Source organism: Lycium barbarum, chromosome 3, assembly GCF_019175385.1.
Source record: "Lycium barbarum isolate Lr01 chromosome 3, ASM1917538v2, whole genome shotgun sequence".
Classification (NCBI taxonomy): Eukaryota; Viridiplantae; Streptophyta; class Magnoliopsida; order Solanales; family Solanaceae; genus Lycium; species Lycium barbarum.
This window is the reverse complement of record NC_083339.1, coordinates 111927504-111948439: the sequence shown is the minus strand read 5'-3', so window position 1 is coordinate 111948439 and position 20936 is coordinate 111927504. Positions and strand designations below refer to the sequence as shown.

The 20936-nt window shown below is 33.0% G+C and overlaps 1 protein-coding gene across 1 annotated transcript; it reads left to right on the top strand.

Moving 5' to 3' along the window:
- The first annotated feature begins 7982 nt into the window (after positions 1 to 7982).
- Positions 7983 to 8776, top strand: LOC132631139 (uncharacterized). Its single transcript, XM_060346739.1, has 2 exons — positions 7983 to 8179; positions 8386 to 8776. The coding sequence occupies exons 1-2, from the start codon at positions 7983 to 7985 to the stop codon at positions 8774 to 8776; spliced, it is 588 nt and encodes a 195-aa protein (XP_060202722.1).
- The last annotated feature ends 12160 nt before the right edge of the window (positions 8777 to 20936 follow it).

Genomic DNA, 20936 nt, shown 5'->3' with positions numbered 1-20936 from the left:
GATAGTACCCACACAGTCCGGCTCAATAAGATCGGGGCCTAAAGCTAAACTTCACAGAGAGGCCCTAATTTTTTTTTTTTGAAAGAAAGGAAAATCATCATATACATTTTTACTTAAAGTCTATTTTTCTAGCTATTTTAGATGTGAAGTCATTAACTATTGTTTTATAATCCATTTGTTCTAACAAATTCTTTTCAATTGATAATATAGCTATCAAAGACTGCTTTTTGGGATTTAATTAATTCTTCAAAAAAAAAAATCTTTTTGGAATTAAAATATTTACAACAACATACCCCGTATAATTCCACAAGTGGGTTTGGAGAGGATACTATGTATGCAGACCGTACCCTGTAGAGAGGTTGTTTCTCATAAACCCTCAGCGCAAGGAAAATCATAGTACAATAGTACGGAATTAGAATATTTATTAATTTCAATAATAGTAAAAGGGGAAATTAGAATAATATATATATATATGATAATTTTTTAAGATAAATGGAGCCCTACAAAACTGGAGCCCCAAGTCATTGTTTTACTGGCCTTTTGATATGGCCCCAGCGGCGTACGTCGTAACGTGGTAACGATGTATATATTCCTAGTATATATTTCTCTTATGTTTTAGTAGCATCAGAAAGTGGATCTGGCTACGTCTCGTGATCTTTAACCAATTATGCGCTTCAATATAATTACCGGGAGTAAGCGCTATAGCCTGTTTCCAATACTCAGCGGCTTATCAAACCAGGCCTCCGCAATTTCAAAATCTCCCTGTTGAATGGCCTGTTCTGGCCTAATCTATGCACATAAGACTATTATAGCTTTGTGAAAATTATAAAGCCTTCGAACTTGAATGAAAGAAGTGCGCAAGTCACTAACAGCATTTCATTTATCTGGCTCAGAATGTTCTCAAATGTATTTTTTTTTAGGGGCCATTTTGATATCAAAGAATTACAACTTCTAATTTCTTTTTAAAATTTTCTAAAACTTTTGAGTATCTAATTTATTTTTTTAACAATCTAGGCGAAAGCTATGCAACATGTTGAAATTATGCTGCTTACGTATTGTAACTGAAAATCGAGTTGATAGATTTCCGTGCGCATGTTGATTGGCAAACAGATATTCTGAAAAGTCGTTCGTATGATCGACAATTAAATAGTCTTTGTTTGGAGTCTTTGTTGGTTATTTTTGCTATACTATCGCCTTGTTGGATCTATGTTGGCAAGACTTTATTATACTCCATGTATAGACATTCATGGTTTTGTTTAACACGGTGAAGTGATTATTGGAAATATTTACAATATTAATCAGTAAAACGAACAAGAATAGAATAAACTTATCGGATCAACGTTGTGTCGTGGCAAGCTACTGTCTTGAAAGTGATTTCGGATCGATTACGGTGCAAATTGTTTAGCCAGTCGCTCTCCAAGGTTCCACAACACTCCTAAACACTTGCACTAGTGGATGGAAGTTTGGAGTTTGCACAAACTGGATTGTCCAAAAAACAGAAGGAAAAGAAGAACTCTGAAGAAGAAGAAGAAGAAGAAGAAGAAGAAGAAGAAGAAGAAGAAGAAGAAGAGATGATTTTCAGTGTTGTAATTCACCAAGAAAACTGAAAAAGCAAATTAAATGATCAGATTGTATTGTCAAAATAACATTAGCATTTGAATTAGAAATAATTCCCATCAAGGGTTGTCAATGACAAGTTAAATTATCTGAAACGTTTTGACAACAGTCAATTTTCCCATTAAGGCAAATAGACTGTAGTATCAAATATTTTGTTCCAAATGTTAACGTCACTACCAAATAAATTATATATATCTTCTTCTTTTTTTTAGATAATAAAATATTTTCTCAACAAAAATATTATTCTTAGTTAAAACAACCATAGCATGTTAAACAAAAGTCTTTACTTCAACATTTTTTGATAATTCCTCATCACCCAAATTGTATCGAATATTAGGAACATGTAATACCTCGTTTAAAGCCATTATTTGTTTTTCCCTATGTGAGTTCGAGAAGAACTTTCCTTGTTCAAGAACTTGAGTAGTTCTTCAATGACCAACATAAATAAATCATTCTTCTTCTTCAACTTGGGTGACACAAAATAAACTCTGTTAGCAAAAATTTTGCTTAGTAGAATAAGAGTCTAGCACTCAATCTCTTGCATTAGCCACAAGATTCACTTGAGGAATGGCTACAACAATTATATCATCCGCTTAATCAAATTTATTCATGTCAAAATTTCTCACTTTTTTAGACAAAACAGATTTCTCATTTTTTTTTCCATGACCACATTCTTAGAGAGGAAATAAAAGTATTTTATCTTTCATCACCAAAATATGTATAGAATTAATTTACCTCCCCATATGCTACTGATCAATATTGCATAAAAGAATTCGCTTTCAAATTGTTGGAAATATTAACAATATTAATCAGTAAAACAAACAGAAGGATAGAATAAACTTATCGGATCAAAGTTGCGTCGTGGCAAGCCACATGCCTTGAAAGCGATTTCGGACCGACTACAGCGCAAATCGTTTAGCTTGCGTCGCTCCCCAAGGTTCCATAGCACTCCCAAACACTTGCACTAATGGCTGGAAGTTTGGAGTTTGCACAAACTAAATTGTCAAGAAAACAGAAGGAAAAGAAGAAGAAGAAGAAGAAGGCGAAGCCGAAGCCGAGGAGGAGGAGGAGGAGGAGGAGGAGGAGGAGGAGGAGGAGATGATTTTCAGTATTCTAATTCACCAATAAGACTGATTAATATAGGCTGAAAATATGAAGCGGTCAAAGAGGATTAAGGGGTCATTAACTCCACCATTAAAAAGACCTTAATGACTCATTAACATGGCTATTCAAATCAATAATAAATCAGCCTCTAAATGAGAATTAAAGATGAGAGGGGTTATTGATTTTCGTTGCATTACACATTAATATTATTTTCAACAGTGATATTCTACCATTATTATATCTTATGGTTGTAGTTCGTTTAGCTCGAGTGTTTAGTAAGATAAAATAACTTTTAAATCCTTGAGAATTCAAGATTAAGTTAATCACTGTTTTCAAAAGCGTTTTCGGGGAGAGCCCAGGGCGGGGCGTACCAAAACGCTCCGGGGTGCAAATGAAAGGCGTAGATCCATAGGGCGTACGTTCTAGAATTTGGGGCGTAAGATCCGGGCATAAAAGCATAAGCCCCGGCATAAAGGTGTAAGTACCGGGCGTTAAATTTGATTTTTGTTGTTTTAAAAGTATTTTTACTATAGATTACGATTTTTATTATTGGTGTAATGGTATTTATACTTTATGTTATCATGGTTTTATGTTGTAGTGATTTTTCCTAAAATTTATAAATAAAGAAAGCTACTCTCATAGAAAATATAACACCGCCATAGTTTTTTTAGATGATTATGTCTGAAATTGATATGATAGAGATTTCATAGTACTATGGTCCTGAAATAACTTTATCCATTATTTGTAATTGCTCTTACACTTTTTTCCTTCTCCTTCTTTGAATATATAAATAAAAATTAGTGCAACTATTAGTTGAGGGTGCATGGGAAGGACTAATAGATCTGAAGATTGATGATGAGTAAATCAAGATTTCATTTTAAAGATTATCTAAGCGATTATCATTTTTTGTGTTGTTACCTTTCTCAAATAATAATTATAATAATTCTTTTTATATTATTAGTGATTTATTTGAATTTAGTTGCAGAATTTACTTAGCTTTAGCTTATTTTTAGCAATAAAATTATAAATTTGAAGATACATGAGACATACGCCTCGTAGACTCATGGGACTTATGCCCTGTATCTTGGGGCTTACGTCTTGCCCCATGCTGCGTAAAACGTGTTGCCTCGCGCCCGCCTTCTTAAAACACTGAAGTTAATGATGTCCAAGCAATGGAATATTTGAATTTTTACTAGTTATAAGTACCCACTCACAAATTGGAACTATTCAAAAAAAGGATTGAGGAAATTAGGCAATTCTACAGATAGGAGACTCTCTTCGGGCAGAGAAAACAAAGCAACATAATCAAGTAGCAAGGTGGAAAAATGTTACTGGGAAATATATCTGCCGCCAGAGTTGCAAAGGTTATACACACTGAAGGAGGAAGTCTTTGTAAAATTGGATTAAGTCTCTTAACAAAACTCTACCTCTTATGTATGGGGGACATGCTATTTTCAAGAGGGGGCAACGTAGCTACAGATCAGGTGATGAGAGTAGTTCCAATACTCTTATTTGTTCCAGTATGAGTGTGATTACTTGGAATGTGAAAGCGATGAATAAAGTGTATGAGCAAAAGAAGTTGAAGGGATATGGTCCACAAAGGAGAATATAGTATAATGGGCTTGCTCACAGTTTTAAAGCATAGAGAACAAGAAAGAATCACAGAAAGATAGCTCAAATAATTCATAAGGTTCTAGCTAGCTAATGCTAGCAATACAAATAACGGTAGGATTTGGATTATTACTGGACTCAAATGTTTTGGATTTGTCTGTATTTGATATGAGTCCTCAATGTATTCATGGCATTGTCAAGGTTTATGCAACTAGTCTATCTCAATTTGGATAATTTAATTTGGATAATACAATTCGAGTTCGATTTACAAATGCAATTGTAAAATATTACGGTTTAACGGTTCGGATACGGTTTGCTTCAATTATCAACCGAACCGATCCGAACAAACCGAATTTGTATGCCACTAGTGACTAATATGACTAATTTGGTATATGTACTGTGGTGTTGGCGGATTTGTATGCTTGCACAAGTTGTCAAGCTCTTGTTTTGCTATTTATATGATATTATGCTTGCAAGTTTATGATTTTTTCTTGGTTAATGTCTTCGTTATAAGGCTGCAAGTTTAGGATCTCATTATTTTTTGTTATGTTTACTCTAAAACTGAAATGAAATAGTTGCTTGTTTAAATTTCGAATAAACCGAACAAATCGATTTGTGTAACCGAACCGAAATAATAAAAAGCGAATCAAATTGTACCTAGAATGGATCGAGTTTGGTTGAGAATTTTAGAAAGCCGAAATTCGAAATTTCAACTCGGTGATGGCCAAAATCGAACCGAACCGATTCGTACACAGGCCTACTCTGAGGTTCTAGGTTCGAACCCCAACTCAGTAAAAAAAATAAGGAATTTCGCAAGGCAGAGATTTGGATTCACAAGGTAGAATTTTGCCTTCAAAATACTGCCTTAAGGAAAAATTTTGCCTGAAGGTAAAATTCTGCCTTGAGGCAGAGTTTTGGCCAAAACTCTACCTTAAGGGAGAGTTTGAAACTCTGACCGAATCATGCAAAATTCTGTCTTAAGGCAGAGTTTTGCATGCAAAACTATGCCTTGCGAATCTAAACTCTACCTTGCAATTTTTTTTAAAAGTTTTTGACTGAGTAGGGGTTCGAACCTGAAACCAAGAGGTTCCAACGAAGGCCAAAAATTAAGTAAAATTTTCACAAACAACTACCTTTTAGCTCCTTCTAACAACTTATAACTACATGTTCTATATTACAATTTGTAGCTAGATGACTCTATATTTAGCTAGTAGACGGGTGTACTAAAATATAGTATAAATATAACGAAAATACACACGCTGGGCTAACTGAAAGTGCTATATTTATGGAACCAAAATCTGTTCCAATTTAAATTATAATCAGTTTTATTGTTCCCTGATTCACGCAAATATCCTCCCATTCCGTATCTGATCCCATATCGCGTTCAAACAGCTAACAAATTAAAAAAAAATTGAATTAAAAAAAGTACATTCATATTTTTAACCAAAAATAAAAAGGTTCAAAAATTAGTTCATCAAAAATCTTTGAAAAATAACAATATCAAACCAGTGAACAGAGCTCGATTAGAAAGACGAATATATATTTGATTTCATCTGTTGAAATATCGAATTCAAGTTGAGTTCATAATTGAGGTAACAATGTTTTCACTGCAACCTTTTATTTTTTCGTCTTTTCTGAAATTTTGAATATACGAAAACTCAGATTCATAGATTCAAAATATTTTTTTTTCCAGCTAAATTGAATATAACACATTACTGTATTCGAAAACAACAGGATAATGACAAGCGTAACTGCGTTAATCCGTCATTCTGATTTTTGGAACGATCAGAACTATTTTGTGAATTACAAAATTGATGTTGTTGTATTCACTGATAATTGCAATTACGATGAGTTAGTTTCTACGATTATAAATCAATTAGGTGTGGATATTGTCAGAAAAACTATTTCAATAAAATATACTATTGAAGGCGATTTTCAACCAATTGAAATACACAACGATATGGGAGTTCGTGTGTACGTTGAGCTTAAGAGAGAAAACAGAGTTTTGGGCATGTATCCAATGTGTGTTAGTATTCATGATTTTGATGTTGAGGATGATGCAACTGGTAATCGTGTTATTAGAGATGATGTGCTGCAAATTGGATATAGCGAGAATCGGGATGGAATGGAAGTTTGTGATTCCATAGGAAAGGCTGTTGTTTTGTTTGAGAATGATAACAATTTGGTAATTTCGAAACCGGAAGCGAAAGGAGTTTTTATTGATCAAATTTACCAGTATAAGGAAACTTTGAAAATTGTGATGACGAAATATGCAATTCGTGAAAAATTCAATTTCAAAACAGAGAGATCGAATGCTATAAGGTATGACTTTCTAAATGTATTCTGGTAACTGAAAGTGCAGATGTATTTTTGTTATATTTGTTCTATATTGAGATGATTTGTTAACTTGTTTAGCACACTGTTTATTAAAAAATGTTTGATGCAATATATTTCTGATATATTTTTTGTATATTTCTACTGCATTTAAGTGATTTAGTATGTACTATTTGCATTGTATTATGTAGCTATACTCTGGCATGTTGGTCGCCGGAATGTAAATGGAAGTTCAGAGCGTCGAGAATTGGGGATTCTGAAATGTTCAGGGTTAGATTTTTCGATGACGAACATACATGTCCGTTGAAGGACAAGGTGTATTCACAAAGACAAGCAACAAGTTGGTCTATTGGAGAAGCGGTTGTCAAGGCGAAAATAACTAACCATAAAAGGAAGGTCACACCTGGGGATATAATAGACGATGTCAAAAATGAATTCGGCGTAGATGTTTCTTATATGATGGCATGGAGAGCTAGAGAGAAGGCTATAAAAGATTTCAGAGGTGACCCAGCTGATTCATACATGAAGTTGCCGGCATATATATACATCCTTGATAAAACGTATCCTGGATCGCTTGTTAAAATGCATAAATCACCAGAAAATGAGTTTATGTATTTGTTTGTAGCACTCAAAGCATTCATAAAGGGATTCGAGTGTTGTAGACCAATAGTTGTAGTGGATGGTGCATACCTTAAATCAACGTATAATGGTACATTTGTGTCGGCAAGTACTTTGGATGGAGCAGGTATGTGTAATTCTATTCTATGAATGTTTTTTTTTTATAAATACAACAATATACTATTGATTTGCAAATAAAGCTGTTAAAAACATACTCTGGATATATTGCTGGTGTTAATTTGTGAATAATATATGCTGAAATACACTGTAAATATGTGATGAATATATTGTAAATATATACTGTTGTTTTATAAATAATGTTGCTAAAAACACAGTGTGAGATCAAATTCAGTGAAAATATGTGTTGAATATATTATAAATATATACTGATTTTTGTAGGTAATATCCTATCACTAGTGTATGGTGTGATAGATTCTGAGAATAATAAGTCTTGGACGTGGTTCTTTGAACTGTTCAATCAAGCTTATGGTGTTAGACAAAATATGTGTGTCGTGTTCGACAGACATAAAAGCATAATACACGTAGTTTCTAAGGTGTATCCTACTGTTCCTCATTTGGCTTGTATATGGCATTTGTGGAAAAATGTGACAAAGCAATACACAACAAACAGTGAAGTGTTGAGTCCTATATTTTATTCACTAGCGAAGGCATACAGCCAGGATTAGTTCGATAAATTGATGGAGAAGATTGAGAATGTTGATATTCGGGCAAAACGATACCTAGAAGATGCTGGAAGGGATAAATGGTCTAGGCTTTATTCACCTGTTAACAGAGGATGGACAATGACTTCGAATATAGCCGAATGTATTAATGGAAAGCTGGTTGCCGCAAGAGAGTTACATATTTTCTATTTCCTTGAAGAAGTGAGGAAGATGTTTGGTAGATGGAATTGCACAAATAGAAAAAATGGTACCTACACATTCACAACACTGATGAGGCAGTATCAAGCGATGTTGTCGATCAACGAGTACAAATCAATACGAATGAGGGTATCTTTGTTTGCAACACAAAATTTTAATCTATATTTTACTATATCTAATCTATATTTATTTATATTCCCAATATGGTAAAACTGCTCAGGTTAATGCTTGTTTATTGGTTAAATGGTTCTCAGGTTGAAGCGTCAACTGAATATGTTTACACAGTGAATGATGGACCGAGGCGTTTCATAATCTATTTGAAGGAGAAAACTTGCAGCTGCAGGATGTTCCAACTAGACGAGATACCGTGTTCTCATGCATGGGCAGTATTAAAGAATAAAAATTTGATTGCTGATGCATATTGTTCGGAATTATTCAAGCCAGAAACAGTTGTGAACACATATGATGTGCCGGTTGATCCTCTTCCCAATGAGACCGAGTGGAATGTTCCTAAAAGTATATCAGATGAAGTTGTTATGCCACCGATCTATAAGAGACCCCCTGGGAGGCCAAAAAAAGAAGAGGGACAAGCCATTTACAGGAGTTGGTGATTGGTAAATGCAGGAATGCTTGCGGTAAATGTGGACGTCTTGGTCATAACAGGCGTTCGTGTGATAATCCGCCGCTCAATAAGAAGAATAAATAAGTCCATTTTGATTTTATTTGTTAAAACAATTCTACTTTAAATTTCTGTTAAAAATAAAAAATGAATTCATCTTGAATTCATATTATTCTAGTATGATTGTATTTCACATGGTTGAACATCCGATGTTTTTCGATGTTATGCTATATTGGTGGTTTAATGGGATTTGGAAAGTCTACTCTATGTAAACTGATTTGACCTTTTGTTTTGGATTTATGCTTTAATAGTTGTATTTCGTATATATTTTGGCTATATTTTAGTTGCATTTTGTCTGATCTGGTAGATAATACTTATTTTGGTTTACTGTTAACTATATTTCATATATATTTTACATATATTTGAAGTGTATTTAGATGAAATTTTAACTTTTGTAACACACTATACATTAAAAATGGACTTATGAAATATATCTAAGTTATATTTTCTGTATATTTCGACTGTATTTAAATGGTTAGATATACTACTTTGCTAAATGAATACATTTGTCAGAAAATGAAAATAGAATTTATGCATTGAAAAAATAACATACTTGAAAGAAACAACAATATAAAAACCATAAGGCGGTGTTCAACATTAATCATCCTAAAAAACATTACTGCACATGAAACGATATGTCCAAAATGAAAAAACAGCAACAAAAGTCGCAACCAACTATGCTATTGTTCAACATGAAAATCAAAAACACAAAAGACTTGGTGGCCTAATCAAGATCCTCTTTATCAACTACATTGTAATCAACTGCCCGTCTAATTGGTCTTGGAGGCTGCTCGTTATCACTTGATGCATTGTTGTTTGACTTATCCCATGCATAGTCGCATAAAAAGGCACCGTATCTCATACGGAGTAACTTTTCATCGAATTCGGTTGGGATGACTTCACTTGAGCTCAAGTATTCAGCAAAGGCTGCCACATACACACCACAATCCCTGAAAAAAAATGATCAATAAATTTACTGATCAAAACCCAAGAAAAAATAGATGTATTTATTGTGTTTTTTATTGGAAGAGATTCTTACATGCTAGCGGGAGCTTGTTGCAGGAGATTGTCTACATTCACAATGTCAAAGTTGTCGGTCTGTTCTCTGTTTCTGTAAGAAGAATGTGGCAAAATCTATATCCGCCTTCTTCTCATAGAAATCAGTCATTTGTAGACTGTGTGTCACAAGAGTAGCCAACATTTTCATTCCCGCTTTAACGACAGCATCATGCCCTGCAGCTCAGTATGAGTTGTATACGTAGATGCACCTGTTTGTAAAAAGAAAAAATACGAAAAAAACAAACATATAAATTTTGTAGAAAAATGAATGATTTTTTCAAAGGATGAGAGCACACCTGTCAGTGAATGATATCACAACCAAAATCCAGTGATTTTCCTCTTTTACGTTGATAGGAATTAGTACGCTGTCAACAGTATACCATGGTACATTAGCCAACAGCCTATGCCCATTAATATACTCACACAGTTCATCTTCCTTACTGGCGACACATGTGGATGAATCAGGGTTTTCCCAAGATGTGTAAATTTTAGCAACTAAAGTGTGAAAAATACAGCTGACAGTGGTGAATCTATAATTGTTGTTATTGTGATACTTCCCCTTCTTGCGTAGGTAGTAGAAAATAACATCAATATGCTGTAAAAACATCAATTCAGTGACTATAATCAATACTATGTTCAATAAAACTATTGCTGTATATATATTAAATATAGTGAAATATACTCTTAAATATAGCAAAAATACAATTTTGTATACTTAATCAGTACTATGCTCAACTAATAAATTAATGTCTCTATATTAAATATAGTGCAAATATAATGATGAAAGTATTTTTAAAATACAATACAGTCTTAATGTAAGTACAAAATTGTGATCTATATATATATGTCAAATATAGTAAAAAATATACTCTAGATACATCACACTGTAATTCTATTATAAAACATAAAAAACTTAGATAACAAGCAGAAAGACATCAAACCTCATCAGTCCAAATTTGCCCATTCATAGATAATAAGTAGAACCAGTTATTGTCTGATACGGCTGTAACGCCTAAATGTAATCGAAGTTCAGCATCCGCAGGATCCAGTCCTTCCTTGTTCTTTCTGTAATGATTTTCCTTTGGTTTCCAGTATATCAACAATGGAAAGAACATACGTTAAGTTTATTAAGAATTGATTTCTAGAAAACTTAAAAAATAAGTTGTGAAAATAATTACTTTTTGTCGTGCGATTTCAACAGATCCTTCTCAAGCCACTTTTGATATTCTTGAAGAAACGAAGTATCTAACGGGGCATTGATAGGGTGCTCAACAAATGGGTGTTTTTTCTGATAAATGCAAGGACTGATATTTTTGACAGAAGAACCCGCTGAGCTAAAATTGGGACAGTAAGGGGACAGGTTGTATTTGCTTGGTTTTCTTTCTCGGGCAGCCCCTGGATGGACAATGATTTGTTTTTCAGGGTTTGAAAGCTGTGCAGTCTCACCACTTGAGCTTTGACCCGCATTTGGTTGTACAGGAACTTGTTGTCCAGTTTCATCACTTGAACTGTGGCCAACGATCGGTTGTACTCCAACTTGCTGTTCAGTTTCATTAGTTGAACTTTGTCCCGTTGTTGGTTGTACTCCAAGTTGGATTGGTATCTGAGAATCAGGAATCATCCACTGAGAGATCGTTACCGGGTTATTGTCCGGATTCTGAGGGGTCCTTAAAATTGACAAATCGTCTTGATCATCGCGTGGTACTGGAGGAGGACCGAGAGGAATAACAGATGCTAAAGGACAGTTGACTAGAAAGTCCGCTATCATTTCCTCTGATATGGTAAATTCAGCATTAGCATTCTCCATATCACCGATTTGCTGAGATTCCTGAAATAAAAAACAAACAAAAAACGACTGGTGTTTGTCAATTATTGCTTATCAAAACGATATGTGATTGGCACTTAAAAGCCATATTTCATTACTTACATCAAATTTTAAATGGATTGGTGTTATGGGCACTCATCTGTTTGTTCATCACTTTTAACTCCAGTTTCTTTATCCACATTAACAACAAAAACCGGATCATTAATAGGCAACCCAACTGCCTCAACCTAAAACAATAAAATCATGGTTCAAATAAATTTAAAGGCATCAGTAAAACAAATACACATTTACACATATATAGCCCTGCTATAAAAGTTAAAAGTTTCATATAAATATAGACAAAATATATGAAAAATATATCTGAAATATAGTCAACAGAAACCAGAATAAGTAACCTTGAACATAATAATCAAAATACAATTAAAATAAAGCCAAAGTATATATGAAAAACAACTATTAAAATATCAATCAAAAACAAATATAGCACTACTATTATATATAAACACAATCATAACAAAAATGGCACAAATAGATACAGCAAATGGGACACTACTAACAAATGACTATGTGAAAAATATATATGTAAATACACTATAGGTAATACTAAACACAAATAAAATTCCAATATTTTTACTTTGAAAAATATACTGCAAATATAGCAAAGTGAAAGAAAAAATGAGTACCACTGAATGACTCCTCTGCGCGGAAGTTGCACCACCACCTTGATTCTCTCTAGTTGAAAACTTTACTGCACCGCCACTTTGATTGCCTTGAGAAATGCCACCATCAGTACGTAAGTCAGCTTGCAACATTGTGTCTCCAACCTTTAAAATTTTTCAAAAAAAAAATATAAAGTCTTCCAATAAATATATCAAAATAACTTAAAAAGTTAATAATTTCCATTTTTACCGTGTTGTCTTCGACTATGTCATTGACAGTTGGTGTGCCTTTATCAGAACGATGACGTTGATTTTTCTCATGTGAGTGTTGTATGCCAACATCATGTTGATGTGATGGGGCTTTACTATCAGCGAGCTTCAAAAAAAATATCTTATTAATAAAAAAGCAAATCGGCTTGTTAATGCCTGTAATGTATTTAATGAACATAACTTTTAGTTTTGATTTTTACCTTATCTGGTGTTTGATTGCCCTTTATTGCATCTAACAACTTTTTGAAGTTGTTATCCATGTAGTCAAACACCTACAGTTTTGAAACACAAAAAATAGAATTAGAATTGTTAATTACTTGACACAAGCAATATGAAGTAACAAAAACATATTGAAAACAAAACGCCTACTTCTTTCTTGAAAATCTGAATCTCTTCCCTTATCAGTTTAAACTCATTTGTTCCGGATCCTGTAGGTGCATCTGGTTTCCTTGTCCCTTTTATTCGAGATTCCTTCCGTGATGGTTGTTTCCTGGAAGGAGAAACAGAAACGGAAAACTGTGTCCGTTTCTTGCATCGCGGGGAATCAGAATTGGCACTCCTTTGTTGCTATTTGCCACTGGACAGCTGCGGCGGTGTGGTTCTAAAATCATCGTCTACCAAATCAGTACCATGTACACCATCAACTCCATGTTTGACGTCTGGTATATCATGTGCAACAGGAGGCAAATTAAGATTTTCCAACTCATGGGGTGTTGGCACAACTTCCTCAAATCTACAAGACTGTGAACAACAAAATATAGAAAGTACATTACCATATATATCTACATTGGTAACATACTAAAATATGAGGAAAATATAGTCAAAATATATTGATCACAAATGACTTACTTCATAAATATAGTCAAAATATAATCAAAATATACCATGAAAAACAAACATATTAAAATAGTTAAATGGTAAAGGACACAAACAAATAGAACTGTTCAGTTTGTTAAAAAACTGGTTTACCGGGTTTTTGTCGTCTTTGAACATGCCATCCATCAATCTCTTGAATTCTGGTTTTCCTTCTGTAGTCCGCCAGTTCAAAATTCTAGGAACTAAATTCTCCGTCTTAATTGCAATGGTGGACGGGACTTTTGAGCAACATTCATACAACCAGACTTGTATAGCAAGTGGCAACCCATGAATCCTATAATATTTCTTAAAACCAGCATATTTCTGCCCGATGCTTACAACCAACTCTCTAAACGAATCTTTACCCCAAGGATACTCATTATATCTCCTGTACTCTACAACATCAAAATGGATCCTTGGTATGTTTGTTGAGTTTGGCTCACCACAATGTACCCACGTATTTATGAAATACAATATTGTCATCTTGACTGCGTCATCCCCTTTATCATCCCAAACTGACTTGTTGAAACGCTCAATAAGCTCGTGCCTTTTAACTGGCAGTTGGTTCTCCTCATTTCTACCAAAATATTCAACCATAAGCCTATTCGTTTTTGAGTTATCATAAACAAAATCGTTTTCATCAGAGACACAATCTAGCCCAGTGATCAGTGCAAATTCTCTAAGGTCAAAATGCAGAACTTTACCATTTATTTCAAATGTAAAGCACCTATATGTACTGCCCCTAAGTTCTTTGACCATAAAGCACCGAAAAATCTGTGCTTGTACATCCAATTGCTGCATCTGAGATATTTACCAAAACAAGAATTCCTAAACATATCCATCTGTGGGTCTGTTAGTTTGCCTCTAATATCTTGCATTACATTAACATTCGTGTATCTACACATAGATGGTGCCACAGCAGGGTGCTTGGTAACAAAAAAATTAGATACCTGAAACAACATGCTAAAAAACACGTATGATTGACAAAAAACAGTGAACACAATCAGGTAAAAAAGAGATCAACCAAAAATATATACAAATATAAAACAAAACAGTGATTCACAATGAAAAAATATAATGTAATTCAACAATAAATATATATGAATATACTGAAAATATAATGACATATATTGACTGAATATGTAAATTACAGAACTGTAATAATTGTCAACAAAATATACACAAATATACTTAACAATCTTAAAAATTACAATTATGGTGAAGAACAATAAACGCGAATTAACTGAAGAAACATGTGTAAAAAATTAACAATAGAAAGTATACTTAAAATGCACATAAAATATAGATCTGGTTAATTCACAGATCTGTAATAACTGAACTAAAAAAAAACAAATGAACTAAATATACTGAAAATACAACATAAATATACCTCTGCATCATCATCCTCATCCACATTATGTTTGGCTTTAGCAATTTTTTTGCCCTTAACATTAGCAACATTGTCACCAGCCTTTCTCTTCTTTTGTTTCTCCATTTGAGAAACCTTTTTCACTTTTTCTTGTTGTTTACTCTTCAAATCAACATAATCAGCAGAACGCCTAGGATCGTTAATTCTTTTTGAACGATTCTCAACATAAGAGCCTGCAATGGCAGTTTCATGTTGAGAAATTCCCAAAGAAAAATTAGAAATCTCAAATTCGGGTTCTATACTTGTATTTATCATCGGAGTAGAAGCTTTCTTAGCCATTTCACTTGAATCTAAGAAAAAACAACCAAGAACAAACACTTATAATTAATTATTTAGAGTTGCATTCCTGATTCAAACGAAAAAACCCCTAAAATATAGGTTAAATACAAGGTGAAAATTAAAAATCAGTATAGAATCTTACCTTTTTTGGGAATTAGATTTGAATCATGAGTGAAATTAATGAGTAGTTAATTATAGATAAAAAAGGAAGTTGAAGAATTGTAAAACTGATTTAAAATTGGAGAAAATTAAGGCATATTGTGAATAATGGCGTGTATTTAGGGGGATAGGAGAGAGAGACATTTTTGTTGGCTTAAATTTTGGGGTGTGGAAGTTATCAGATGAGTGGTAAAAAAAATGGTAGTTATATGAAGTAAATATGTTATATTTTAGCTACTAAATACAATTATTGAAAAGTTTAGTTATGTTCCATAAATAGGTAATAATGGAACCTATGCCAAGTAAATTTTACAAAAATTAAAGACCACCCAAAATAGGACACTCCTGTGAATTGCCCAATCTGTTTTAGAAGTTAGACTAACTTGGGCTTGGAAAATATATAAAACAGCCCAAATGCTTGTTCTCTGGGTTTTAAACCATTTTTTTGCGTGGATTGCCCTTCGTTTGGAGTGGTCTTTAAATTTTGCCCCTCATATTTGTGGTCTTTAAATTATGCCCCTCATATTGCTGGTCTTTAATTTTTGCCCTTTGCGTTGCAACCCTGAGCGTTCATGCAAAAATCATGAGGTTCTGGGTTCGAACCCCGCTCAAGCATAAATTAAAAAAAAAATGCAAGCCAAGATTTGGGTCGCGTGTATGCCGGACCCGGCATACATTTGTTAAGGAATTACCAAAGTTATGCCGGACCCGGCATACTCTGCCTTATGGGCAGACTTGGCATAAGTATGCCGGGTCCGGCATAACTTTGGTAATTCCTTAACAAGTTTATGCCGGGTCCGGCATAACTTTGGCAATGTTTTCAAACAGCACAATAAGCATTGAAAACTCCAGCACCGAGCTAACACAGTATACTTGAAGTTCAATGTGTATTTAAAGTAACTTTTGAAAAAGAAATATTTCGCATGGATCATTATGTTATATTGTCTTCTTATTTGACGAAGATATATTCGCATTAGGTTTATCTCTGTACTTACTTCTCGTTCAAGAATTATGGTTGGTAAGATATTTTAAGGGAGGGAGATTTACACACACAAAAGATTCTGTAACAAAGCAAAGTGCCAAATTCTTTGCCAAGGCACCATATAAGTGAAATAAATCTGAATAATTGAACAAAATCTATGTCTTAAGGAAAAGTTATGCCTTATGGGGCATACTTTTAGTTATGCCTTAACTAAAAGTCTGCCCCATAAGGCACAACTAGGAAAAAACTTTTAGTTAAGGCTTAACTAAAAGTTTGCCCACAAGTATGCCGGATCCGGCATAAACTTGTGAAGGAATTACCAAAGTTATGTCGGATCCGGCATACTTATGCCAAGTCTGCCCATAAGGCATAAGTATGCCGGGTCCGGCATAACTTTGGTAATTCCTTAACAAGTGTATGCCGGTGGGGGCATAGCGAAATTTAAACTCTGTCTTGCGATTTTTTTTTTTAAATTTTTGACTGAGTGGGGGTTTGAACCTGGAACCCATGAGTTTTAGCCGAAGGGCAAATTTTAAAGATTTCAAATATGAGGGGCAAAATTTAAAGACCACCCCAAAATACTCGTAAACTGTAAACTCGTTCTGCAAAAGAGGTTTGTTTGGGGCCTCAACCTTCGCCCAAGAGTTTTACAATCCTTTGAAAATGCATCATGAGTTTTACAATGAAAGGTGTTTTTGGTTTTGACCCATTTCAAATCGAGTCCTTTAGTTTGAAAATTCTGAAACTGTCTGCGCTATAGATTTCCCATAACCAATTCTGAAAATTCTTTGTATTTTGAAATATTGAAAATACTCGTAAACTGTTATCCTCAATTTTATTCATCAAAATCATTTGTTTGAGATTCTAAGACTTAGTTTAACTCAACACCAACTAGTGATGGGAGTAACAGCATCAGAGCAAGAGGAGTCTCAATGCTATTTACAATTTGCTTCACATAATGCCAATTACGCATAATAAAAGGAATACCTGGCAGCAGCACCCATTACAATATATCGGAATGTATTCATCCGGCTTAAAATCTAGCGAACATTTTTGGAGTCACATTTGAGTTCCTTCTATTTCAATCATCTTCTCAGTTAAACACTTACGATCTATACAAAGTATGCAATAAAAGGATCAATTACCCAATCGAATTTATCTATAAAATTAAGTATCAGTAAAATTCTAAGACCAGTAAGAATTATGAAGTCACTAATCCGCACAATTTCATTGGATAAGGACATGTCTCACTTTTTATGTTAGTACAATAATATTAATCCATGATTTCCTATTTCCTAGTCATGTAGAAGAGAATCGGAGAAGGGAACCACAAGATTCCTATTTCCTGTACATGCTCCACGTGGTCCACTGGTTTAATTTCTTTCATTTCTTGCAATGGCAGGCAGGAAGTAGTATCTACGTGGAACCTCTAAATTCCACTTGAATAACAAAGAGTGTATTTCCTGTACATGCTCCACGTGGTCCACTCGTTTAATTTCTTTCATTCCTTGCAATGGCAGGCAGGAAGTAGTATCTCCGTGGGACCTATAAATTTCACTTGTCTAACAAAGAGTGTCAATTGTTATTGGTTGTGTCTTACCCAAAAAGGAAAAATTAAACAGGAAATGTCATTTTGAGTCTCATGCAAGCTAGTATGAGGCCTTTATTGCAGTGTTTCCACTTTCAGCATTTTGCTTCCACCGTTTTGCATCTTTCTCTTCCTTTCATTTTCTTTGTTTTTTCCATTAGCCGATATGTGACTTCTCTTTTTTTGCTTCTCCATTTCTTGTCCTCAAAAAATCGTTTTGAAAGTGTTATTCAAGCCCAACTAAAAAAATTCTAAATAAAGTAAAAAATTTATGGCCAAACACTTATTAGAGCATTTTATTTGAAATTTATGTAAATGAAGTTGAAAAGCAGGTTTGGAACACTACTTTTTCAAATTCTGAATTTAACTTCAAATTGAATTTGAAAAATTTATAACCAAACACTGATTTTTGGAAAAAGTACAAAATATTTCGAAAAAAATGCTACTACGCTTTCCGTCTCAATTTATGTGATATATGGCTAGACACAGAGTTTAAGAAAGAAAGAAAGACTTTTAAAACATATGGTTTAAAATAAGTCATAGATATTTGTGTGGCTGTAAATAATTTCATTAAGGGTAAAAAGAAAATTTTAAGTTAAAGTATTTCTAAATATAAAAATATATATATTTTTTTTATAAACAAAAAAAGAAGGAAAAAAAGTGTATCACATAATTGTTAGAGAGGAATTTTCATGACCAAACGGTTCCCAACTCCTAATCAGCACAATTTCATTGGACAAGGACATGTTTCACTATTTAGGTTGATTACACACACATATATATATATAATCCAAGATTCCTACATTTCCTAGTCCAGTAAAAGAGAATAGGAGAGGGGAACCCCAAGCTGCTTATTTCCTCGACACGCTCCAGGTGGTCCATTCATTTCTGTGTCAATTCAGTAAGACAAAAATATCAATGGCCCTTCAAATTAAATATTTGAAAGGTCAATTGTTTTAACTTATCTTTCAATATGATCATTACATTTGGACTCTCCTAGGATGCACCTGATTTGTCATTTTAGTCCAACACAACTCTAAAAGGAACTCACCCTTAACCTTCCACTGTATCCTTCTCGAAGAATTTGAATTTCCATAGCTATTAGCCGTCGTTATTGATCTCGAGAAATCCGATTATCCTAGTGCACACTTCAATTTTTTAACTATATAGAAGCATGAGTTTAGACTCATGCTTCGTCATCCATTGTCTCCTTTAAAAAAAAAAAAAAAAAAAAGGTGAGCCCATACTAAACAACACCAAGCAATATAAAAAAAAATAAAAAATGGAACCCACCATCTCCAAATTCACGGAAATAGAAGACCCATGCTTCGTCGTCCGTTGTAAAAAAAAAAGGGTGAGCCCCATACTAAACAACACCAAGCAATATAAAAAAATAAAAGAAATAATAAAAAAAAAGTGGAACCTACCATCTCCAAACTCACGGAAAAAAAAAGTGGACCCCATATTAACAAAATCAAGCAATATAAAATAAAAATAAAAATGTGAACCCCATACTAAAAAAACAGGACGAATCAAGGCCTGAAGTTGGTTCGTCGAGCAAGAGGAGAGAAGGATCAAAATAATGTCAAAAAACAAAAGTGCAGACTTTGTATTCGTAGCAAACACTAACATAATAAAGTTTTAGATATGGAGCACAAACTACATATATATATATATATATATATATATATATATATATATATATATATATATATAAATAGTGCAAACTAATAATGTAAAAAAAAAGTGCACCCCATAAAGGGTGGGACCCATACTAAACAACATCAAGCAATATAAAAAATTAAAAAAATAAAAAGAAGAAGAAAAGGTTGAACTCACCCTCTCCAAACTCACGGAAAAAAAAGTGGACACCATATTAACAAAATCAAGCAATATAAAAAAAAAAGTGTACCCCATATTAAAAAACAAATAATGTCAAAAAAAAAAGTGCAAACTTTGTATTCGTAGCAAACACTAATATAATAAAGTTTTAGATATGGAGCACAAACTACAATGTTATATTAATCGTGTTTTGAACATAGTGTGTGTGTGTGTGTGTATATATATATATATATATATATATATGTGCATAAAAATCGTGTTTTGAACATAGTGTGTGTGTATATATATATATATATATATATATATATATATATATATATATATGTGTGTGTGTGTGCATAAAAATAGTGCAAACTAATAATGTCAAAAAAAAAGTGCACCCCATATTAAAAAATCAAACAATATTTATGTAATTTTCAAAACATCTCATTAAGTCAATAATGATGGATTCATTGCCACATGCGTATCAATCCATTAGTGGGAGCAAATCAAATTTCTTTTCTTCAAAAGGTTAAGTAGTCAAACCATAATTTTTTTTTCTATTAGCCTGAGATCTAATCTAGATATTAAACTGTTGTATTTGCTATTCCGCCATGTCATTTATTTGTTATGTTTACTAAAATAAACATACTTAAAATATTTATATTTTAAAATAAGATAGAATTTAATTACTTTTTTTATTTTTATTCTTACTCAATTAAATGTGAAAAGAGATTAATGTCGTAAAAAAATATATCAAATGGAGATCAAATAATGAATAAGGTAAATTAGTCAAATTATAATTCTAATCGACGTTTTCTTAAAAAACCATGCAAAAGACAATATGACAAGTAAAATGAGCTAAACTGAGAATATTTACCAAAAATTAAAAAATAGTATTTCTTCGTTTAAATAGAAAATCAATTTCTACTTTGTTTCGTTTTAAACATGTAAAATTAATTTAATAATTTGAATTAGAATTATCCAAATCAAAATTTGATAAAAAAATAATAAGTATCTTACACCTTTAAATTAATCGAATTAAAATTGAAAGTATCAACTGATGCTTAAATATTACTATTATTTTATCTCAAAGAGAGGAAAATAGTTTCCTTTTAAACAAGTCTTCTCTTTTAAAAAATATTAATAAATTTGCCGATTTTGTA

Excerpts from the sequence above, each read along its gene's own strand:
- LOC132631139 (XM_060346739.1), top strand. The coding sequence starts at position 7,983 with ATGGAGAAGATTGAGAATGTTGATATTCGGGCAAAACGATACCTAGAA. Across the intron at positions 8,180-8,385 it reads CTTGAAGAAGTGAGGAAGAT|GTTAATGCTTGTTTATTGGT; the intron begins GTTTGGTAGATG and ends AAAACTGCTCAG.